This window comes from Scyliorhinus canicula, chromosome 17 (genome assembly GCF_902713615.1).
Source record: "Scyliorhinus canicula chromosome 17, sScyCan1.1, whole genome shotgun sequence".
Taxonomy (NCBI): Eukaryota; Metazoa; Chordata; class Chondrichthyes; order Carcharhiniformes; family Scyliorhinidae; genus Scyliorhinus; species Scyliorhinus canicula.
Genome location: NC_052162.1, coordinates 97897511 through 97923299, shown reverse-complemented (window position 1 = coordinate 97923299; position 25789 = coordinate 97897511). Strand labels below are relative to the sequence as shown.

The 25789-nt window shown below is 48.2% G+C and overlaps 1 protein-coding gene across 6 annotated transcripts in view; it reads left to right on the top strand.

Moving 5' to 3' along the window:
- LOC119952363 (sodium- and chloride-dependent neutral and basic amino acid transporter B(0+)-like) overlaps nt 1-25789 on the top strand; it is a 109605-nt gene that overhangs the window by 25129 nt on the left and 58687 nt on the right. For 5 of the 6 annotated variants that reach the window (XM_038776064.1, XM_038776061.1, XM_038776063.1 and 2 more), the window contains exons 3-5: nt 4922-5053; nt 11807-11974; nt 24665-24803. In XM_038776064.1, coding sequence (XP_038631992.1) covers nt 4948-5053; nt 11807-11974; nt 24665-24803 — 413 coding nt within the window. In that variant the 5' untranslated portion in view covers nt 4922-4947. The remainder of the gene's footprint in view (nt 1-4921; nt 5054-11806; nt 11975-24664; nt 24804-25789) is intronic. The other variant, XM_038776062.1, reaches the window with a different exon arrangement.

Genomic DNA, 25789 nt, shown 5'->3' with positions numbered 1-25789 from the left:
TCAAATCTTGGGAAACACGCAGGGTGGTATTGTCCCAAGTACAGCTTTGTATGCTCTTTGCCCATTGCAGCACCCGTTCCTTGTCCAGGTACCTGTGAAAGCATACCACCATCGCTCGTGGGGGACTCCCTCTTCGCGGCTGCCTCACCTGCCGTCTGTGTGCCCTGTCCACCACCGGCGATCGTGGGGACCCCTCGTTCTCCAGCAACTTCTGAAACACACCCTCCACATATGCGGCAGAGTCTAGCCCCTCTGCCCCCTCCGGGAGACCCACGATTCTCACGTTCTGCCGGTAAGATGTGTTGTCCAGGTCCCCCAGCCTTTCCAGCGGCACTTTTTGCTGGTCCCTCAGCCTCCGAATCTCCACATCTGCCACCGTTTGAAAGTCAGCCTGCTCCTCCACTGACTTCTCCAACTGCTGTAGCTTCTCAGCCTGATTATCCAGCCTTTTTCCCATCCAGTCAATCGACTTCTGTAGCGGCTCCAAGTTATCACGCTTCAGAGCCAAAAAGGCCTCCTGCATAGTTTGCAGCAGCTGCTCCATTGTGGGCTGGGCTGTCGGCACCTTGCTCTGAACACCAGCCATGCTGGTCTCTCACAGCCTCTACTGTGCTCTTAATTGACCACTTCTGCTGTTTACGGTCCCTCCGGCTTCTTAGGTCCATACAATTCTGTATGGGTCCTGTGACTGAGTACTATTGCTTTCCAGTTCTGCGCTCAAAAGCGCAAAAAAGTCAGGGGAAAAGGTCCAAAAGTCCGACCGAAACGGGAGCCAGCCTGCGACCTACTCCCTCATAGCCGCCACCGAAAGTCATCCAGACGGGAACTTGAAGCAGCACCGGAACAGTCTTTGATGTACCAATAAAGAAGTTGCAGGATGGGGCTGGAGTTGGATACCCCATAAAGAGACAGACAAAACTGGGGCCCATGTGGGTAACCATAGCTACATCTTTGGTTTTGGAGGAAGTGAGACACGTTAAAGACAAAATTGTGGAGTGAGAGGACAGATTCAGCCAGATGGAGGAGAGTGGTGTTGGATGGGGATTGGATATCCATGGTAAAGTGGAGCCACTTCGGATTGGGGAACTGCAATTAGAACATACAACATATAGTGCAGAAGGAGGCCATTCAGCCCATCGAGTCTGCACCGACCCACCCAAGCCCCCACCTCCACCCTATCCCCGTAACCCAAAACCCAACCTTACCTTTTTTGGTCACTAAGGGCAATTTATCATGGCCAATCCACCTAACCTGCACGTCTTTGGACTGTGGGAGGAAACCGGAGGAAACCCGCGCAGACACTGGGCGAACGAGCAAACTCCGCACAGACAGTGACCCAGCGGGGAATCGAACCTGGGACCCTGGCGCTGTGAAGCCACAGTGCTATCCACTTATGCTACCGTGCTGCCCTGTTGATATTGTTGATATATTGTTGGGCATCAGAGCAAACTCAGATGTGGGGGGGGAAGGAAGTGGACAAGAGGAGAGAGGATGGTGTCAAGATGGGAAGAAATGAGTTCAGTCGGGCAGGAACAGGCTGACATGATGGACCTACCGGGACAGGCCTGTTAGTGGATTTTGGGGAGGAGGCATTAGGGAGCTGTCTGGGGTTGGGAGATTATGAGGTTGGAATCTGTGGAGGGAAGGCATCCAGAGATGAGGTCAGTGGCAGTCGTGGAAACAATGGCTTGTTGCTTGGTGGTCGGGCCATAGTCCAAGGGAAGGTAGGAGGAGAGTTGGCCCTCACCCTCTGTGAGCTAGAGTGTCTATAAAGTAATATTGATATGGCTGTTTTTAGTGTAATGGGGCAGTAATGATCGGAATTTGGACTCCTGTCTTTATCTTGTTGCCACCATTCGGTTTTATTCTATAAGAGGGGAGGTGTCATCGAGTCATAGAGATTTACAGCATGAAAACAGACCCTTCGGCCCAACTTGTCCATGCCGCCCAGTTTTTGCCACTGAGCTAATCCCAATTGCCTGCATTTGGCCCATAACCCTCTAAACCCAGCTTTCCCATATAACTGTCTAAATGCTTCTTAAAAGACAAAATTGTACCGGCCTCTACGACTGCCTCTGGCAGCTCATTCCAGACACTCATCACCCTCTGTGTGAAATAATTGCCGCTCTAGACCCTTTTAAATCTCTCCCCTCTCATCTTAAACCTATGGCCTCTAGTTTTAGACTCCCCTACCTTTGGGAAAATATGTTGACTATCTAGCTTATCCTATGCTCCTCATAATTTTATACGATCACCCCTAATCCTCCTACGCTCCAGGGAAAAAGTCCCAGTCTATCCAGACTCTCCTTATAACTTTATCCATCAGTTTCCGGTAGCATCCTAGTGAATCTTTTCTGCACTCTTTCTAGTTTAATAATATCCTTTCTATAATAGGGTGACCAGAACTGTACACAGTATTCCAACTCACATGACACAAGTGTGGCCTGACGAATGTCTCGTACAACTTCAACCTGCCCTTCCTTATTTCCCAAGAGGGGGTCAGGTTTTGACCCCTCTCTAGTCAGGCCATCCACATACTGAATGAGAAATTCCTCCTGAATACACTCAACAAATTGCTCTCCATCCAAGCCCCTAATGCTATGGCTGTCCCAGATAATGTTGGGAAAATTAAAGTCCCCAACTATTACCGCCCTATTTTTCTTGCAGCTATCTGTAATCTCCTTGCATATTTGCTCCTCAATTTCTCGCTATTTGGGGGCTTGTAGTACAATCCTATCAAAGTGATCTCTCCCTTCCTATTTTTCAGTTCTACCCATATAGACTCAGTGGGCGAACCCTTGGATATACCTCCTCTCAGTACTGCCGCGATACTGTCCCTAATCAAAAACGCAACTCCCCCTCCTCTCTTACCTCCTTTTCTATTTTTCCGATAGCGTCTGCACCCCGGAACATTGAGCTGCCAGTCCTGCCCCTCCCTTAACCATATTTCAGTAATAGCTGTAATATCCCAGTCCCATGTACCCATCCATGCCGCATTCATCTGCCTTGCCTGTCAGGTCTCTTGCATCTAAATAAACACAGTTTAATCTCGACTTCCCTTGCTCTCTTGCCCTGCTTCTTCAGACCATCTGTCCGGTCATGCTTTGCACACTCTCCCTGTCTTTTTTTTTTCCTTAGCCCTACTGGACCCATTCACTGAGTTATCCACAGCCTGTCTCTATTCTATACTGTGACCCTTTTTGATTTTAGACTTTTATTTCTCTGCCTTTCACTTTTCCCCTTACTGCTTTTTCTTTCTGACCCTATTTTACTTCCCTCCGACTTCCTGCATCGGTTTCCATCCCCTTGCCACATTAGTTTAAACCCTCCCAACAGCACCCCCTCGGACATTGGTTCCAGTCCTGCCCAGGTGCAGACCGTCTGGTTTGTAATGGCCCCACCTCCCCCAGAACCGATTCCAATGTACCAAGAATCTTAATCCCTCCCTCTTGCACCATCCGACAAGGTGCTGGAAGCACTGGGCTGCATTTACACCAGCAATTTAACTGGGGGCAAAGTGAATGGAAAATTGATAAGATATAAAATCCAGCGAAAAGTCCAACATGAACCTTAAGGTTTGATCTATAAATAGTAAAGATATTTGATGCCATAGTCATACGTCATAGAATCCCTACAGTACAGATGGAGACCATTCAGCCCATCGGGTTTGCACCAACCCTCTGAAGGAGCACCTTAAGTCGGCCCACTGCCCTGCTCTACCCCCATAACCCCATACATAACCTCACCTAACCTGCGGATCTTTGGACACGAAGGGGCAATTTTACCATGGCTAATCCACCTAACCTGCACATCTTTGGATTATGGGAGGAAACCGGAGCACCCGCAGGATCCCACGCAGGCACAGGTAGAATGTGCAAACTCCACACAGACAGTCACCCAAGACTGGAATTGAACCTGGGTTCCTGGTGCTGTGAGGTGCCCGGTTATGTACAGGGCAAGTATCTTTTATCCTTAAATCATAATCTGAATACCCAGCTCTGAAGACACTTTTTTTGAACCTCATCGACATTAAGCATGGGATGTCTATTTGTTTGTTTTCACTGATCATAGATCATAGAATCCCTACAGTATAGAAGGAGGCTATTCGGCCCATTGAGGCTGCACCAACCCTCCGAAAGAGTACCCCACCCAGGCCCACTCCTCCGCCCCATCCCGTGGTCCCACGTAACCTGCACATCTTTGGACTGTGGGAGGAAACCGGATTACCCGGAGGAAACCCACGCAGATATGGGGAAAATGTGCAGACTTCACTCAGTCACTCAAGGCCGGAATGGAACCCGGATCCCTGGTGCTGTGAGGTAGCAGTGCTAACCACTGTGCCACCTCGCTGCCGTTGTGATTCTTGTAGTGAGCATGTCAAAAGAGAAATATATTACTGGTATTTATCATTCAGTGAGACATCTTACTTTTCTCGCCATTTTATTGACTTTAGACTATAGCTAGCTTAAGCTTCGGCTATTTTATTTTACGTTTTTAAGCACAGTCCATGAACCAAAATTATCCGAAATCTGAAACGTTATTGCCCTGAGGGTTTTTGATAGAGGATGCTCGACCAACACTTTTGAAAGGAATAATCAATCGTCCAGCTCCTTGAACAATTTCATTTTAGTGTTTCTGCTGGGGTCACAGATTATGTTTTCACTTCCAGCAAAAAATGCCTGTGATGAATTCCCCAGAAGTGTGACTTTGCTGAAGCAGAGCATTTACTCTGTTTTTATGGATTCAGATACTGAATAAACAGCAATCTGCTGTCATACTGCCAATGATAATATTTAGTGCCCACGTTAATATGTAATCCAGTACTTTGTTGTTTGAAATCATCTCCAAAACTGCACTAATAAAACTGGTCTCTCAAGCACCCAGAGAAGCTATTGCATTTTCCTTTAACTATATATTACAGGTGTCTTTCTTATTCCCTACACACTCATGCTGGCACTGGTTGGGATACCAATGTTTTTTCTGGAATCTTCGTTTGGTCAGTTTGCCAGCCTTGGGCCTATTGCGGTGTGGAAAGCTGTGCCAATGCTACAAGGTTAGTGTTCATTCATCAACACAAAACTCGGCAACAGTTTAATTCTGTAATAGGAGGCCGTTTTCTCTCTGGGTGATAGAGAAGACATATTTCTCAGTCAGCTGAATTATTGGGCACGATCTACCGGCCGCGTCATGCCCGATACCGGAATGTGGCGACTTGGGGCTTTTCACAGTAACTTCATTGCAGTGTTAATGTAAGCCTACTTGTGACAATAAAGATTATTATATTATTACGAAAGGCGGCACGGCCGCTAGATGCCGGGAAATCCTTCTTCTGGAATCTCCCCAGCTCGCCATACCTCTCGAGATCCAATGGGACCTCGCGAGACATCGCAATCTTAACCCTGTCCATTGTGGGTGGGATTAGTATTTACCAAATCAGCATATAATAATGAAAATCTTCATTGTCACAAGTAGGCTTGCATTAAAACTACAATTAAATTACTGTGAAAATCCCCTGATATTCACACTCACCTGTTTGGGTACACAGAGGAAGAATTCAGAATGTCCAATGTACCTCACAAACACGTCTTTCGGGACTTGTGGGAGGAAATCGGAGCACCCGGAGAAAAGCCACGCAGACACATGGAGAATGTGCAGACTCTGCACAGACAGTGACCCAGACAGCTCATATGCACTCCCCTGATCTACCCGAGGTGTTGGGATCTAATCATGGAATCGACGGCATGGAAACTGGCCCTTAGGCAAAAGCTGGTCCATACCAACCAAAAAGCCCATCTAAGCTAACCCCATTTGCCTGCATTTGGCCCATATCCCTCTAAACCTTTCATATCCATGTATCTGCCCAAATGTCTTTTAAATCCCTTTGCATTGGAGACCTCGGGCGAGTGCCGTTCAGTACTGGTCCCCACAAATGGGGGCCAGATGGAATGGCACTCATGGGGGTCTCCCAGTTGCTTGCCCTCTGGGCAGGGTGGCACCCTGGCACTGCTAGTCCAATACCGGCACATTGGCAATGCCAGCCTGGCACCATGGCACTGCCAAGATGCCCAGTTAGCGCTGCCAGCTGGCAGGGCCAAAGACCAGGCTGGCATCAGTCCCAGTGCTGGTATCGGGCCCAGGGTTGCCCTGTGCATGTAAGGTGGCGTTGGAGGGTGCCCGAGGGCCCCTCCTATAGGGGAGTTGGAGCCTTCAAGGTATTGGAGTGTTGGGAGGCACAGAGGTTAAGGGTTCGGGACCACATTTTTAAATGGTGTCCCAATCCAGAACACCTCAGTGCAGGAAATGGGACTAAGTGTGGCATCAGGGGGCATTGCCCGCTGAGGCCATGAATTCAACCAGATAGATAGAGTGATACACCCGGTAAACCCGCTCGTCACGGCTCTCTGTTCCAATTTGGTTAGGTCGTGCCCATTAACGCTCATTTTACACTCTCATGCAAAGTGAAAAGTACACTAATATTGTTTAAATCATATTAATGCCTTGTTAATAATTTCATTGTCAGTCGAATTTGAGCCAGTCATGCTGTTGCTGTTCACAATCTGTTCTGTCATTTGTTTCACAAAGACCAATACAGGCCATGGAGAGGCAGACACTGAGAGTGAGAAAGTTTCTTCCCTTGGTCTAAATTTAATCTGACATTAGACAAAACACTTGGAGAAAACTCTTGTGACATTCGGTTTTGTACGCTGGTTTTCAGCATTCATTTATCTGAATGAGATGTTGATTGATTGAAATTGTGTTTGTGACTTCCGGTGGCGTTCGCGAACAGAGAGGCCAGAGCAAAGAGGCTTCCGCGGGTCCACAAAATTGCGGCCTTTTTCGGGGGGGGGGGGGGGGGGGGGGGTTTCCCGGCGGGTCTTTTAAAAAAACTAATGTCACGCGAAATCGGCCCTGCCGGCCCCGGGCGATTCCCCGACCCTGCGAGGGGTCGGAGAATTCCGCACATGAAGAAGAAAAAAAGAGGTGAGAGAGGAGAGACTGTTCCTGCTGTGCTGTACTTGGAGTAGGAGTGGGGATCACAACAACAAACAGCCTGAAATTTTTATTCAACTTTCTTTTTCTCCTGAAAATTTAAAAAACTTTAAAAAAAAAACTTTTTAAACAAAATTCCTTCTTAGCAAAAAAATTGTTTAAAAAAAAAACCCTAGGAGGGGGAGGAACCGTAGACCCATCCAGAGGGCAACACAATGCACATCGGGTCAGTTAAATGAAGGACAAAATAAACCTCTCTGTATAATAAAGGACATTAGCATGTGCGAGACAAATGTGATGTGTATATATACAACTGTTTATAAATATGAGAAATGCCAATAAAAAGATTTTTAAAAAGAAATTGCGTTTGTTTCATTCTGTAGATGCTACTGCAGGCCCATGAGGTGTTTGAAGTTGAAAGATTGGAATAAAAACATTCATTCTCAATCTGTAGAGGAGGGCATTCAGTCTCTTTCAGTGAACTGATTGCGTGGAATGACATTGGACATTCAGCACAGCCAGTTTGCGAAACCTGTCCCATTTATGCTCCATTTGAGCCTCCTCCATTCTTTATTTATCTAACCCTGCCAGCAAACCCTTTTGTTCCATCTCCCTCATATCATTATCAAGCCTCTTAAATGCATCGTATCTATATGGCTTAATCAGTGGCATTAAGCATTAAGCTCTACATTATCATCACTCTCTGGCGAAAGACGTATCTCCTGCGTTGTTTTGTTGTGACCATCTTAGGATAATTCCCCCACTGGTGGAATTTTCTAACTTGAGATCTGCATACAGTGGTACTTAGTTGAGAATACATTTGTTTATCAGTGGGTTTGCTTTGGTGCTGATGCACAATCAATGGACACGAAACATAGATGAAGTCCGAACAATAGGCTTTAATACACAAGAAGTGTACCCGGCAGTAGACGTACAGAAGGTCGACTGCCGGGAAGCACGGGTTCTTATATCCCACCTCATAGGCGGAGCTACCTACCTCTCAGACAATCGGCTGAGAGGCACATGACTTACCCGGGCCAATGGGCAGCGAGTCCTCTGCACCAATGGCAGCTCACACTTCCAGGTACCGTAATACCCCTAGTCATACTACCACAGGTGCGTTAGGTGGATTGGCCGAGCTAAAATTGTCCCTTAGTGATCAAAGATGTGTGGGTTAGGTGGAGTGGCCATGCTAAAATTGCCCCTTAGTGTCCAAAGATGTGAAGATCAGGTGGATTACGGGGATTGGACCTAGGTGAGATGTTCTTTCAGTGGGTCGGTGCAAATTTGATTAGAAGAATGGCCTGTAGGGATTCTACGGATTTGATGGTTCTTCAATTCCAAGTGTGATAACGACCGCGAATGACGGCTCAAAATTTACAGACAAACCTGGAAGAGCCAAGTGGCCTATTCCTGCCTCTAATTTGTATGTCAGATCAGTTGCAGGAGACCTTGTGAAAGCTACTGGTGGCTTGAAAATGAAAGAACAAGGTGAGAAGGCTGGCCCTTGGCCTTTGACTCTTCCCTGGAGATAATGCTGGAGATGTTAGGACGAGAAGGGAAATTATCTTCCTTCTGGCCTGGAGCCTTGGCCACACTGATAAAACAGGCCGGCTCGTGGTGGCTGGAAGCAGCAGAACCTGGATACAGTGTTGGAAAAGGTTTAATGACCTTAGGACAGGAAAGATGACTGAAGAGCAAAGTACCATGGTGCTGGAATCTGAAACAAAAACAGAAAAGGCTGGAAAATGGGCAGCACGGTAGCATTGTGGATAGCACAATCGCTTCACAGCTCCAGGGTCCCAGGTTCGATTCCGGCTTGGGTCACTGTCTGTGCGGAGTCTGCACATCCTCCCCGTGTGTGCGTGGGTTTCCTCCGGGTGCTCCGGTTTCCTCCCACAGTCACAAAGATGTGCAGGTTAGGTAGATTGGCCATGATAAAATTGCCCTTAGTGTCCAAAATTGTCCTTAGTGTTGGGTGGGGTTACTGGGTTATGGGGATAGGGTGGAGGTGTTGATCTTGGGTAGGGTGCTCTTTACAAGAGCCGGTGCAGACTCGATGGGCCGAATGGCCTCTTTCTGCACTGTAAATTCTATGATCTATGATCTATGATCTAAAATCTCAGCAAGTCCCACAGCGTCTGTCGGGAGAGAACGGAGCTAACGTTTCAAGTTTCACCGGCTCTTTGTCAAAGGTGGGTGTTATATCATTTTCAGGTAGCAGCTGTCACGCTGTGCCCTTCCCAGCGCTCCTCTGATCCACCCATCCTTTTCCTTTTCGAAAAATGTTAAAATAAATTTAGAGCACCCAATTTTTTTCCCAATTAAAGGGCAATTTAGCGTGGCCAAATCACCTATCCTGCACATCTTTGGGTTCTGGGGGTGACAGTGTGCAAACTCAACATGGGCAGTGACCCGGGGCCGGGATCGAACCCGGTTCTTCGGTGCCGTGAGGCAGCAGTGCTAACCACTATTGCAAGTCTTGCATCTCTTACAGGTGCTTCAATAGTGACGAGGGAGCTGCAGTTTGAGGAGGTTAAGGACTCCTCAGAGGAGGTTGAGCACACTGAGGAATCACTGTCACATGACTTTTGCACACCGTCCAGCGGTGCAGAGACTCACCTCGGTGAGTACGCGGTGGAGATAGCGAGGTTGTCACACGAGAAAGCGTGCAACTTGGGTGAGCAGGAACAGATATTAGAAACCGAGACACGAGTGGAGAAATTCTGTCAGGGAGCAGAGGACACTTCATTAAAGACCGTAGAATCCCTAATATGCAGAAGGAGGCCATTTGGCTGCAGTAATCCTCTGAAAGAGCACCCTACCTAGGCCCATTCCACTGCCCTCTTCCTGCAATCCATTAACCCTACTGAACCTATGGATATTAAAGGGCAATTTAGAATGGTCAGTCCATCTAACCTGCCCATCTTTGGACTGTGGGAGGAAACCAGAGAATCCAGAGGAAACCTACATAGACACAGGGAAAATGTGCAAACTCCACACAGTCACCCAAAGTTGGATTTGCACCTGGCTCCCTGGTGCTTTGAGGACCAGAGAACTCCCCATCCTTCATTGCAACTTACCCCAATCTTTACGCGATGTGATGCATCCGTCTCCTGGTCACCCTGAATTAATAAGCCCATCAGGTTAATGCCTCACCTTCACTCACTCACAGGACTAACTCCTTGCCCTTTGTAGCTGAAAAAAGCACAAATTTGAGGGAGTTGGACAGGAAACGTCCACCCTAAATAATCAAACCATTGCAGTGGAGGATGCCCTGGAGATAAATGGCACATCAGTGTGTCTCTTAGGCGAAACAGAGAGAGAGGGAGCGCACAGATATCTCACAGGTTCTGATTTTATTTCATCATCGAGTGAACCATGAAGAGGCTGAATCTGATGATTGCCAAGATAATGACTTTGACACAAGTAAATCATATACATTTCTTTTATCATCCGGGGTCTTCACCAATGAACAAATCTTGCATATTGTGCATGAGGAAGATTCCTCATAGGATGTTGTTACCTTTGAATGTGCAACGTTGCCCCAGTGTTATGAAGATGGCTTGTCAGCGAGAGTATTTCTCCCCCAACTTCCTATACGCCTCGTTCCAGTATCACCATCATGTGCACCTCTCTCCCTGTGCACAGGCTGATCCCATCACAGCATGTCTTGGCCAACATAGATGGCGGTGGCGATATTTACACAGAGGGTAGTGGATGCCTGGAACACGCTGCCGGAAGAGGTGGTGGAAGCAGGAACAATAGTGACGTTTAAGGGGCATCTTGACAAATACATGAATAGGATGGGAATAGAGGGATACGAACCCCGGAAGTGTAGAAGATTTTAGTTTAGACGGGCAGCATGGTTGGCGCAGGCTTGGAGGGCCGAAGGGCCTGTTCCTGTGCTGTACTGTTCTTTGTTCTTTGTTCTTTAGTCAAACGCGTCCAACTCGCTCTTACTGTGATCTTGTCGATTTGAAATCTGCCAAGCATGAACAAAGCTGGCATCACACAAGGACTTTCTCCCAAAAACTCAGCAAATGAAACGGAGGCAGCAGCTGAAAAAGTGACGATTGTGATAAGTGAACTTTTATTCAGATTGGATAATGATAATCTCTGTTAACATCACCTGGTTGTCAATTTTTGACTTTTTAAAAGCATGAAAATAAGGAAGAAATAACTAGCTCTGTTCATAGAATTGACAGTGCAGAAGGAGGCCATTCGGCCCATCAAGTCTGCACCAGCTCTTGGAAAGAGCGCCCTACCCAAGCCCACACCTCCACCCTATTCCCATAACCCAGTTACCCCATCCAACACTCAGGGCAATTTTGGACACTAAGGTCAATTTAACACAGACAATCCACCTAATCTGCACATCTTTGGACTGTGGGAGGAAACCAGAGCACCCGGAGGAAGCCCACGCACACACGGGGAGAATGTGCAGACTCCGCACAGCCAGTGACCCAAGCCGAGAATCGAACCTGGCACCCTGGAGCTGTGAAGCAATTGTGCTAAACACTATGCTACTCTGCTGCCTCTTCTCCTGATCTGTATGTTATCTTTTCCATTAGCTTAATGAATAAAACAAAATTGTAACATCTGAAGCACGATTGGCTCAAAATGTAAATATATCAATGCTAAAAATGTAACTAATACTAGTTTATATAAACCAGCAGTCTATCAATAATCCCAGACAATTGTGGACATACAGACAATGGCAGACGTTACCACAGCAAGCAATTGTAATGAAAAATTGATTGTAAAGAATGAATTTCAAAATAATGGTTTCTACACTTCCTTGTCCCTTTTCAAGGTGTGGGTGTAACTATGATCCTTTTTGGTTCAATTTCTCATATTTCCTACACCTGCATCATCGCCTACAGCCTGTACTACTTGTTCGCCTCTTTCCAATCCCCCCTGCCGTGGACAGACTGCTTCAGTTGGTGGGGCGCAGATGAAACATGCAGCAGGACTCCCAAAGGTACTGTCTGAACGTCTATTGGGTAAAGTATGCAGACCGATTGTTCATTCTTCAGTCTGTCAGTCTGAATGAGAGAGGAAAATGGACAATATTTTTAGAGACGGGCACGGTTTAACGGGAAAGTTTCATTTCGGGTATGTTTCCCCTTGGCTTTATCGGTGAGATCCACACCACTATTGAACTACACTTAGTCATTTTTTGGGGCCTTGGGGAGTTTCTTCCCGGTCCAGTTCACACAGAAATTTTTTCAGCAATGGGAAGCTGAACTTGCCGGCCAGACCGGCTCCTCAGAGATCAGTCCGCCATTTTGAAAGGGTACCACGATCTCGAAGTGGGATTAAGAGTGCCACACCCCAACTCCCATCCACGGGCAATCTAACCCCTCACACAGATGTGCATTAACACCCCAGCCCCCCAACTAAGGACGCTATGGGGTTGCTGAGGGCCCTCCCTTTTCAGGCCTCCCCATGCTCCCTTTTGGGCTCTTCCTCTTTCAGAATGCCCAACCCTTCAGCTGCCCTTCAATCCCCCACCCTTCACCCCCTTTATTCCCCCTTTCATGGGTGTGGCACCCCTCAGGTCCTGGCCCTTGGCAGTGGCAGCCTGACACCCAGGCACCATGACAATGCTTCTGGCGTCTGGGCAGTGCCAAGGTCCCCAGGTGCCAAAAGGAGAGCTAGGGTGCCACTCTACCCTGTTCCTGACCACCCAGGGTTCTCACGGCTTGGGAGACCTCCCAGGTGCTGACACCTAGGATAGTAATCGGTGCCTAGGTGACCACTTGCAGGGGTGCCGGTTAGACCCAAGGAAGCCGCTACATAAGGCGTCCATCTCGTGAATGAGATGGGAGATTGTCTTTAATTGGTCATATTTGCAGGTCCAGGTGGGATACAGAACCCAGCAACAGGAGCGGGCTGGTGAGTTTGCAAACGAGCTAGCGCCTCGCGCAGATCCTGATTTCGGCCTCTCCTGTGATCCACGCCAGGTGCAATGTGGCCATTAAATCGTGCCTACTGGGATAAAGATCAGCAGCAGGAATCATGTTACTGAGTTGCTTGGAATTTTGGATTGTCAATAATCAATATTTATGAACAAGCAATGACTTGTTGATCTCCCATGGAATGACTCTTCCTGTCTCTACTCACACTATGTGCTATTGTTGTTACTCATTTGTTCCCTCATTCTTTCTGGGTGTGTTCTGATCGAATTTGTTCTAACTGTGGTAACGAATGGGATCTACTGGGTGTGTCCTGACGGCTGAACCGGCGTGATCATCACCGGTATCTAACGTTAATTAGGCAACATAATGAGGCCTCACAGACTTTATGCCGCAAATGAGTGTCCCGCCGGCTGATTTGTCGGGGACAGATGAACGGGTGCTCGGCAGGTCCCCGCTAACGAGGGGGAGCAGAACTTAAACCGGTCCCGCAGAGCAAACCCCAGACAGCATGCAGCCTTAGTAATAATAACAATCTAATAATCTTTATTATTGTCACAAGTAGGCTTACATTAAAACTGCAATGAAGTTACTGTGCAAAGCCCCTAGTCGCCACATTCAGGCGCCTGTTCGGGTATACAGAGGGCGAATTCAGAATATATAATTTACAGTGCAGAAGGAGGCCATTCGGCCCATCGATTCTGCACCGGCTCCTGGAAAGAGCACCATACCCAAGGTTGGGTACCCAAGGCAGTGACAGGATGACACCCAGGCACCATGACAGTGCTTCTGGCGTCTGGGCAGTGCCAAGGTCCCCGGGTGCCAAGAGGAGAGCTAGGGTGCCACTCTACCCTGTTCCTGACCACCCAGGGTTCTCTTATGGCTTGGGAGACCTCCCAGGTGCTGTGACGCCTAGGATACTAATCGGTGCCTAGGTGACCACTTGCAGGGGTGCCGGTTAGACCCAAGGAAGCCGCTACATAAGGCGTCCATCTCGTGAATGAGATGGGAGAGGACAAGGTACCCAACGGGCAGCACGGTAGCATGGTGGTTAGCATAAATGCTTCACAGCTCCAGGGTCCCAGGTTCGATTCCCGGCTGGGTCACTGTCTGTGCGGAGTCTGCACGTCCTCCCCGTGTGTGCGTGGGTTTCCTCCGGGTGCTCCGGTTTCCTCCCACAGTCCAAAGATGTGCGGGTTAGGTGGATTGGCCATGCTAAATTGCCCGTAGTGTCCTAAAATGTAAGGTTAAGGGGGGGGGGGTTGTTGGGTTACGGGTATGGGGTGGATACGTGGGTTTGAGTAGGGTGATCATTGCTATGCACAACATCGAGGGCCGAAGGGCCTGTTCTGTGCTGTACTGTTCTGTGTTCTGTGTTCTGTGTTAACACCTACACCCTGTCCCCATAACCCAGTAACCCCACCCAACACTAAGGACAATTTTGGACACTAAGGGCAAATTAGCATGGGCAATCCACCTAACCTGCATGTCTTTGGACTGTGGGAGGAAACTGGAGCACCCGGAGGAAACCCACGCACAAACGGCGAGAACGTGCAGACGACCCTGGAAGCCCGCTCACGCCGCCGATCCCGCCACCACCAGAAGTGGTTGAAACCACGGCGGTGGGATTGGCCTCTCAGCGGCGGGACTTCGGCCCATCGCGGGCCGGAGAATCGCCGCAGGGGGCGCGCCGATCGGCGCGGCGTGATTCCCGCCCCCACAAATTCCTGGGTGGCGGAGAATTCCGGCCACGGCGGGGGCGGGATTTTCGCCGGTCTCGGGCGATTCTCCGACCTGCGGGGGGTCGGAGAATTTCGCCCCAGATTCTAAAGGACAGAGTGTGCGAGCATTTCGCTTATAATATCTGTTTATTCTTCGTCGCTGCTTACCGAGGGCACCACTTACATTGATTTCAACTTTCGGTTGCAAGAAGATCTTAGAGACAGGGATTCTGGTCCGGTTTCCTCCCACAGTCTGCACCGGTTTCCTCCCACAGTCTAAAGATGTGCAGGTTAGGTGGATTGGCCATGCAAAATTGCCCCTGAATGTCCAAAAAAAGGTTAGGTGGGGTTACAGGGTTTTGGAGATAGGGTGGATGTGTGGGCTTAGTTTGGGTGCTCTTTCCAAGGGCATGTGCAGACTCGATGGGCCGAATAGCCTCATTCTGCACTGTAAATTCTATGATATCAGTCTCTGTAAATGACCATCGGAGATCCAAGACCTCACGTTGGTGCAGTGTGTCTGAGGTTTGATGCGGCTTTAATACGTTGCATGATGTACATCTCGATACTTCCCTCTCCATGTCCGCACATTGAGGGCCAGCATAGGGATTTCTTTACCCTGTATCTGGCTGCCTCCTTAGTAGACTGCTTGTTGGAGTACCTCTGCAGAGAGGTGAGGAAGACAAATCGCCGACTACACGGTGCCAGTCCATCTTGTACAATTAGCTCCTCTCTCATAGAACCAAATGTGTGGAGCTCATGGGAAAGCTCCTTTGAGGACTCAGGCCAGCTTTTCACAATGATATCGTCGAGCTGCCTGCATGTGAGATTCGCCTGTAGGATTTCCTTCAGTTCCTCGATCCAGTAAGAGGAAAGAATGGTCATGATGTCAATGTCCTCCTGCTAATCTGCTCAGTCAGTGGTGGTTAGTAAGGCTCTGGAAAGGTCCTCTGCCAAGAACAGCGCTTCACCACATTTGCAGATGACATTGAGGCGGCAGCTTGAGCACCATGCGCTGCAGTCAGACAGACTCAGTGTGAAGAGGCTTTTTTAGAATTATGATGAGTGGCAACACTTCAGGATGACCGTAATAAAGCAATGGAATTTCTGACAGGCAGGATATTCCTTCTCGATTTGGGCAAAACAAGTCTCAGTCTCAGTGAGGAACCTTGATGCGAAGGTCTGCCATTCTGGGTGAAAACCGCACCAAGTCCGTGCTGTGAGGCATCTCCTGATCGGAATACAGGAGCTCAAACATCAAAGTACTCTATCACCAGAGGGGCTAAGAGTGCCTGTTAGAGTTTGTTGAACACTAAAGTGTGGTTCTCTTGTCAACATCTTGGTGGAGGAGCTGATGAAGGGGTCTGGTGATTTCACTGTAACATCATATTCATCATACCAGGGAAGCGCTGCAAAGTGTGCTTGTTCATGGGGTTGGTCGTATAGCCGTTGTCTTGTCTGGACCTGACTTCACACTATCAGCTGTGATCAAGTGAATCTGCCTGACCCTGAATCTGCATTTAGCAGGGTTAAGCATCAGCTGTATGGTTTAATTCTGTTGAGGACGAGACAAAGATGTTATCGATGATGATTTCACAGGGGGTTGTCCTGCAGAGACGTTGGAAGACCTCGCTGCCAGTGGAGGTCCCGTTGGGCGTGCAGAGGAAATGGTAGCTGTCCACCAGAGAAATAAATGTAGTGAGTATTCTTCATCCAGTAGGAGTTTCCAGAACCCGCATTTCTCATCCAGGGTGCTGAAAACTTTGGCATTGGGCATGTCTGCCATCGCCTGTTCAAACATCTTCGTGGGGTGATGAAGCCTGAACAGCGCCTTGTTGAAGTGAACTGGATCAATACAGACCCTGACTGTTCTATCTTTCTTTACTGCAGCCACCATTGCTGAAACCCATTCTGTGGCCTCGTCTATGGGAGTTAGGACATGTCATCATTCGATCCGGCTCATCAACAACTTTCTGCTTCATGACTATTGGTGGTATTCTCGGAGTTAAATACCGAGTTATTTAGTCTCATGTGGTATATTGCAGGTATCTTTCCAATAGTGTCGCAGTTGAATGGGTCTTTATATTCGATCATCGCTGGGCCCAGCGTTGCAGAGTGTGGATGTCTGGACCAAGGTGGATTAACCTCAGATGCTGTCCTGAAGACCCAGTAGTGGTCTTATACTTTGGTTAGCAACATGAAATTGGAAGCTGCCCTGTGTGCAACCGAGAGTGGCCACGCCTTCCATGTGGATAGTTTGTCTGCCATATACCATGAGGTCCACCCGGGTGTTAGGATCTGGTGCAGAATGTGGGTCGATTTGCTGCAACAACTGCCCGGGCAGAACGTTGCACTTTGCTGCAACGTCGATCTTTACTTTTAGTTTTGCGCTGCTACAGGCAATGTTTAAGCCAGGCAACATCTCACCCTTCTCCGTAGTGGTGTTGATACTCTCACAGCAGAGTGTTGTTGCAGGCTCAGTAGCTTAGTTGCTCTGATTGAGCTCCAGTTCATTTACCCTGTTTGTGCTCTCAACCCTGGAGGAGTGACTGGCTGCGATGTGGCTGGTGGTATAGGCAGGCTGCTGTGGCTTGAATCTGCAGCATTTTGCAAAATGGTTCCATTTGTTGCATTTGTTGCAGTGTTTACTCAATGTCAGACATGTAGTGATGGCCACTGCAGTTGAGGTAGGACACTGCACTGCAAAAACATCTGTTTCCTGCCTTAGTTCCTTGCTTCTTCTTTGTGACTGCTCGTTCAGCATACAGATGCTGATGGCAGATTTCAGCGTTAGATATCTCTAGAGAAGAATCTGCTTGTAGCTCACACCATTGTGGATCCCGTACAGAATGTGATCTCTCACAAGTTTGTTGGCAAAGGAGCTGTGCATTTCTTTGGATTTTTAGTGTCGCTGTGTGTCACTGATAAATCACATTTTTGGTTGGTATATTGAACATGTGTCTATCAATATAATTCTTTACTAGCATGATGAATGCTCGAACATTTTCAACAATATCTCAGGATCCTCCTTCTCTTCCTCCATTTGAGAAACAAAAGACTCAAATTTCTTGACCACTTCGGGGACTGATAAATTCAAGAGAGTGTATGCCAGGACCTTATTTAATTTGTCTGATAGGTCGGCATTGTAGTAGATGCGCAGTTCCCCCTTGACCCTGCAGTCCTTGTGGAGACAGTCCCGTCTTCACATTGAGGATACCCCCCCCCCTCCCCCTCCCACCATTACCACCAAGCCAAGGGATCAACCATGGTTCAATAAAGAGCATGCAGGGAGAGCATGCCAGGAGCAACATCAGGCATATAGAAAAATTAGGTGTTAACCTGGTGAAGGTACAACACGGGACTATTTGTGTGTGAACCCGTATAAACAGCAAGCAATAGACAGAGCTAAGCGATTCCACAACAAGCGCATCAGATCTAAGTTCTACAGTCCTGCCATATCCAGCCATGAATGGTGGTGGAATATTAAACAACTCACTAGAGGAGGAGGCTCCACAAATATCCCCATCCTCAATGATGGACAAGTCCAGCACATATGTATAAAAGACAAGGCTGAGGTTTTCGTAACAATCTTTAGCCAGAAGTGCCGAATGGATGATCCATCTCAGTCTTCTCCAGAGGTCCCCAGCATCACAGATGTCAGTCTTCAGCCAATACAATTCACTCCACATTAAATCAAGAAATGGTTGAAGGCACTGGATACTGCAAAGGCTATGGGTCCTGACAATATTCCGGCAATGGTACTGAAAACTTGTGCTCCAAAGCTGTACCCCCAGCCAAGCTGTTCCAGTACAGCTACAACACTGGTGTCTATCCGGCAATGTGGAAAATTATCCAGATGTGTCCTGTACACAAGAAACAGAGCAAATCCAAACCAGCCAATTCCCGCCCTATCAGTGATGGAAGGAGTCATCAACAGTGTTATCAAGCGGCACTTACTTGGCAATAACCTGCTCACGGATGCACAATTTGGATTCCGCCAGGGTCACTCAACTCCTGGCCTGATTGCAACCTTAGTTCAATCATGGACAAAAGAGCTGAATGACAGAGGTGAGGTGAGAGTGACTGCCCTTGACGCGAAAGCAGCATTTGACCAAGTATGAAGCCCGAGCAAAAGTTCGGTACAACATCGTGGGCCGAAGGGCCTGTTCTGTGCTGTATTTCTCTATCTCTATCTATCTCTAAAACTGGAGTCAATAGGAATCAGAGGAAAAGCACTCCGCTGGTTGGAGTCATACCTGAAACAAAGGAAGATGATTTTAGTGGCTGGAGGTCAATCATCTCAGCTCCACGACATCACTGCAGGAGTCCCTCAGGGTAGTGTCCGAGGCCCAACCATTTTCAGTTGCTTCATCATTGACCTCCCTTCCATCATAAGGTCAAAAGTGGGGATGTTTGCGAATGACTGCACAATGTTTATCACCATTCGTGACTCCTGAGATAATGAAGCAGTCCATGTCACAATACAGAAAAACCTGGACAATATCCAGGCTTGGACTGACGAGTCGCACGTTACATTTGCACCACACAAGTGCCGGGCAATGACCTACACAAGAGAGGATCTAACCATCACCCTTTGTCATTCAATGGTATTACCATCGCTGAATCCCCCACAATCAACATACTGGGGGTTACCATTGATCAGAAACTGGACTGGACTAGCCACATTAATACTGTGGCTATCAGGGCAGGCCAAAGGCTAGGAATCCTATGGCAAGTAACTCACCTCCAGATCCCCCAAAGCCTGTCCACCATCTACAAGGCACAAGTCAGGTGTGAAATGGAAACTCTCCACTTGCCTGGATTACTGCAGTTCCAACAACACTCAAGCAGCTCAACACCATCCAGGACAGAGCAGCCCAATTGATTGCTCCCCCTTCCACAAACATTCAAACCCTCCACCACGGTTTGATGCAGTAACTCACCAAGGTTCCTCTGACAACACCTTTAAAATCCATAACCACTACCATCGAGAAGGACATGAGCGGCAGATACCTGGGACCCCCACCACCTGCAGGTTCCCCTCCAAGTCACTCATCATCCTGACTTGGAAATATATCGCTGTTCCTTCTCTGTCACTGGTGCAACAGCCTGGAGCACCCTCCCTAACAGCACAGTGGGTGTACCTACACCTCAAGGACTGCAGCGGTTCAAGAAAGTAACTCACCTCCACCTTCTGAAGGGCAACTAGGGATGGGAAATAAATGCTGGCCTAACCAGCGACGCCCACATCCCGTAAATGAATATAAAAGCAATGAAGTACAGGGTTGCTATAGCTGGTGCCCTGTAGGTAACAACAAAAAAAAATTATTGAGAATACTGAGCAGTTCTTACATGCTGTGTGCCTCCACACGCCCAGAGGAGACTCCCACACTCCCAACATAACACATGACTCCGTTTGTACCTGTGTGATTCCAGCACCCACATGGCACCAGTCCACACTATCTTAAAAACTAAATTACTCTGGATGTTGGAATCTGAAACCAAAAGAGAAAATGCTGGAAAATCTCAGCAGGTCTGGCAGCATCTGTAGTGAGAGAAAAGAGCTAATGTTTCGAGTCCAGATGACTCTTTGGTCAAAGTTCTATCTTTAACCTTTCTGGTCTGCCCCGCCCTTCCGAAGCCGGCTGCCGTATTCTCTGTCACCGGTTTTCAGGCGGGGGAGGGGATCACGCCCTGCTGGTCGGGGGCCGTTGGAATCGGACCCCCCCCCCCCCAGCATTTCTCCACGCCCCGAGCCGAGCGGCCGCCGGTTTCTGGCCAATCCCGCCGGCGTGAAATGGACATGGTCCCACATGGCGGGACCTGGCTGGTAGGCTGGCTGGTGCGACCCTCGGGAGGGCGCGGGGGGATCCGACTCGGGGGGGGGGCGGGGGGTGGGCGCGGTGGCCTGACCTGCGATCGGGGCCCACCGATCTGTGGGTGGGCCTGTGCCGTGGGAGCACTCCTTCCTTCCACGCCGGCCTCTGTAGGGCTCTGTCATGGCCGGCATGAAGAAGACATCTCCCTGCGCACGTGCAAGAATACGCCAGCCGGTCTGCGCATACGCGGATCCACGGCAGCGGTTCTGCGCATGCGCTAACTTGCGCCGGCCCTTCGGCGTCGCGCCAACCCCTCCACTGCCGGCCTCGCCCCCAGAAGTGAAAATTGCTTATTGTCACAAGTAGTCTTCAATGAAGGTACTGTGAAAAGCCCCTAGTCGCCACATCCCGGCACCAGTTCAGGGGAGGATTCCGCAACTTCCGGTTGGCCCAACGCCGGAGCGGTTCACAACATTTTTTTACGACGCCGTCGGGCCATCGGGGGATTCGGGAGAATCCCGTCCCTAGTCTCAGACCCATTCCTCTCTCCCTCAAACTGAATGTACATGATTGCTGCTACCTAGGGGCACCTTCACAATAAGATCACTGATTACTCCCATCTCATTGCACAACACCAGGTCCAGTATAACCTACTTTCTTAGGGCCTCACGGTAGCATGGTGGTTAGCATCAATGCTTCACAGCTCCAGGGTCCCAGGTTCGATTCCCGGCTGGGTCACTGTCTGTGTGGAGTCTGCACGTCCTCCCCGTGTGTACGTGGGTTTCCTCCGGGTGCTCCGGTTTCCTCCCACAGTCCAAAGATGTGCGGGTTAGGTGGATTGGCCATGGTAAATTGCCCTTAGTGTAAGGTTAATGGGGGGATTGTTGGGTTACGGGTATAGGGTGGATACGTGGGTTTGAGTAGGGTGATCATTGCTCGGCACAACATCGAGGGCCGAAGGGCCTGTTCTGTGCTGTACTGTTCTATGTTCTTGTTGACTCCAAAATATATTATTCGAAGAAGCGATCCCTGAAAATCCCATGAATCCCTCATCTCGACTACCATTACCCATTGGGTTTATCCAATCTATATGTTAACCAAATTCTCCCATGATTATTGCTGTGCCTTTCTGACAAGCTTCAATTATTTATTCCTTTAGGCTCCACCCTGCCATGCGGTTATTCTGAGGGGGCCTGCACATGACTCCCACAAGTGATTTCTTACCTTGCCCCAAACCGTTTCCACATCCTAGTTTCCTGAATTTAGGTCCTCCTTCTCTATGGTGCTGATACCATCATTAAACAACAAAGACACTCCTCCACCTTTTCCTGACTTCCTGTCGGGCCTAAATATCACGTCTGTTCAATAACCAGTTCCCAATCCATGTCTGCCTGCAGCCATGTCTCCGTAATGACTACCAAATCGTACTTATTTATTTTTACTTGCTCTCTCATTTCATCTGTTTTGTTTCTAATACTTTGTGCAATCAGATACAGAGCCTTGAGGTTTATCCTTTTCTGCTTTCTATAACCTCTGATCCCATTTGTTGATTTAGTGTTCGATTTGTACTCCCTATCCCTTCCTTTCATGGTCTGTTTCAGTTTTCCTGTAATACCTTTCCCTTTTATCTTGCCTCTGCTCTTTGATTTCCACATCTTCCCAGATTTGACCCCTTGCCACCACTATTTAGTTTAAGATCCCTCTACTTCCCAGCTTATGCGGCTTGCTAGAACGCTGGTCTCTGCAGGGCGTCCTAATGGTATAGATCCCACTTTCCCCAGTACCGATGCCAGTGCCCCAGGAACCAAAACCCACTTCTCCCACACCAGTCTTTGAGCCACGCATTGTTCTCTGTAATCTGATTTGCCCGATGACAATCTGCATTTAGCTGAGATAAGAATCCACAGATTATGACCTTTGAGGTTCTGCTTCTGAATTTGGTGCCCAATTTAATAAGGACACGGAGAGTCCACGCTGCTTAAAATAAAAGGCTTTGATTTGTTTACTATCACGGTATACACACTTTCCTGTAGATTCTGTTTTTTCCTGGTCGGTGTCTTACTGCCCGACCTTTTATACAATGCTAAATGGAGTTCCTCCCACCCTCAGTGGGGGAGCTCGTATTCCATGAGAGCCATGGGGAAGATAATCACTCCCACCACGCTAGTCTCGTGCGGGATATTACACTCAGGTCCTCATAGTGACTATGTACAACATCCTCCTTTGCACTGCCTATGGTGTTGGTATCTACATGAACCATGATGACTGGGCCCTCCCCCCTCCCACTGCAAATTCCTCTTCAGCCCTGAGCAGATGCCTCAAACCCTCACACCGGGCAGGTAGCACAGCCACCTGGACTCACGCGGAGAACGGTGTCAATCCCTCTGACTATACTGTCCCCTGCGACCATCACATTTGTTTTGCTCCAGCCACTTTAATGGCTTCCCGTACCACAGTGCTGTGGACCAGGCAGCTCATCTACCCTACAGCCCCAGTCTCATTCAAACAAGCTGAAAAAAACCTCAAAACTTTTGGACAATTGTAAAGGCAATTGTGCTTCAGTCTGCTGGATGCTCTTACCTGTCTCATTTTCAATCACATTCTCCTGCCCCTGACCAAATTGGAAGACCACATCCAGGATGTGTGACTGCCTCCAGATACAAAGCATCCAGGTAACGTTCTCCCTCCCTGATGTGTTGCAGTGTCTTTAGTTCAGCCTCCAGCGCATAGGCCTGGAGCCAAATCTGTTCAAACTCCAAACACTTATGACAGACATGTTTGTCGTGGATCACCCTGGCATTCAGGAGCTCTCACATGCTGCAGCTGTGATATATCACCCTTCCCGCCATCTTTAATGTATTCTCATTAACTATTTATTTCTTTTATTCAATTATATATTTTACTTTTGCTTTATTAATCTTGCCACCAGTTGCTAGACTATTTTGAACCTTAAGAATAGACGAAACCAGATACTCACCAAATGACGATCTTAGAACATAGAACAGTACAGCACAGAACAGGCCCTTCGGCCCTCAATGTTGTGCCGAGCCATGATCACCCTACTCAAACCCACGTATCCACCCTACACCTGTAACCCAACAACCCCCCCCCCTTAAACCTTACTTTTATTAGGACACTACGGGCAATTTAGCCTGGCCAATCCACCTAACCCGCACATCTTTGGACTGTGGGAGGAAACCGGAGCACCCGGAGGAAACCCACGCACACAGGGGGAGGACGTGCAGACTCCGCACAGACAGTGACCCAGCCGGGAACCGAACCTGGGACCCTGGAGCTGTGAAGCATTTATGCTAACCACCATTCTACCCTGCTGCCCAATCTTCTTCTCCTGTAGCAGAGTAAAACCACTTCCTGAAGGCTCAGAAAGTTAGAAATCAAAAATTACCCAATTGCCACATTCTAAGTCACACTTCTTGCAGTAAACCAGACCCTAAAGCACTCTTTCCCCCATTCCCACTTTGACCTAATTTCCCAAATAGGCTCACTGAGTCACTCAGGGACAGTCTCCCTCTGACTTCAATCTTTTAATCTGGGTAGGAGCGTATCTGCTGAATGTCATAATATCCACTCATGTATATCATGAGATGCAGACAGGCAGTGATTGACACACAGGATAACCAATGAACACACACGACACAGAACAACCAATCACCAGACAGGACACCACCACTATAAAGCCCACAGGGCATGAAGGCTCTTCCTCTCTTACAGGACACGGCTAGGGAGATAGTCGCAGTTCACAGGCCAATGAACATCATCACCATGTGATAGAGAGCTAGTCTGGTCAAGCCTGTAGGAGGTTATAAGTTAGGTTAATAGAGTGTCAACCCACAGCAGATTGTGTGCAGCAATCAACAGATTCAATAAAACAGTGTTGGACCATCTCCTGTGTCGGAAGCCTGCTTCTCGTTTTACTACATCCAGTTGCAGTCGATGTCAGACCAACACGGATAACACATCATTAAATAAAATCTACCATCACACAAAGAGTGAGTACTGGAGCAGGACTGTGCTGTCAGTGGAGTGTACAGACTGTATCTTTGTGCTCTGACCCATCGGTAACCCCTACCATGTCATAAATGTGGATGGGCTGATTCAGTTAACAGTGAAACAGTGATCCTGATTATATCCCGAGAAATGACAGCATCATTCCCAGTGAAATGTAATTCTAAAACACATTTCCCATTTCTAGATCCACTCTGCAATCTCACTCTGGATGATGGATGTTTTGAAATTGTGAATACAACATGGCTGCATGTAAACAATGAAACTTGTCCAAATGGATCAGAAATCTACGTTCCTCACCAGGGCCCAAGTGAGCAATACTGGGAGTAAGTAAATGAGTACAATAGCTGCACCCAGAACCTGCACAGCTGTAGCATTAGCTTTCTCTTGGGAAGGTTCATTGGGGGAATCATAGATCATAGAATTTACATTGCAGAAGGAGGCCATTCAGCCCATCGCGTCTGCACTGGCCCTTGGAAAGAGCACCCTACTTAAGCCTACGCCATCACCCTATCCCTGTAACCCATCAACCCCGCCCAATCTTTTTGGACACAATGGAGCAACTTAGCATTGCCAACCTCCCACCTAACCTGCACATCTTTGGACTGTGGGAGGAAACCAGAGCACCCGGAGGAAACCCACGCAGGCACGAGGAGAAAATGCAAACTCCTCAGACAGTCACCCAAGGCCGGAATTGAACCTGGCATCCTGGAGCTGTGAGGCAGCAGTGCTAACCACCGTGCCACCCCTGTTTGTCCTGTTTAATGAGTAAGGGGAGTGGCACCGATCAGTCTGTGGTTGTACCGGTTGCTTGATTGGAGTTCTAGTGTCCTGGGAAAATGGGCCATTAAAATCAAATGAGCGGGGGTTTCAATCAGGTCTGGTTACCTCTGTTTGAGATACTCATAGGCTCTGTATCTGTCTGAGTCCTGGGTTGGCCATAATTCCCATGGTCCTTTGTAGGTGACCATCTTAGATGGCCACAAACAATATGAAGGAGCTGAATTATTTGGCAGACACAGACTAACCCAGGTAGCTTTAACAGTGCAATGTAACACAGTCAGTGAAGGACCGTTTGGAACTCCTCCAATTTAAATCAGCTCTACATCAGGATGTATTAATCGTTTTGGATTTTAAATAAAATCGATAAAAATTGGGACGAAAAAATCATGACGGATATAAAAATTATTCTCTGAACTTGCCAAAAATTTACTTTAAAAGTAGAACTGATTCTGTTTAAATTGGATATTATGCAAATGCCCATGACCATTTGACTATTTAGTATGTTGTAACTAATAGTGCACAAATATGT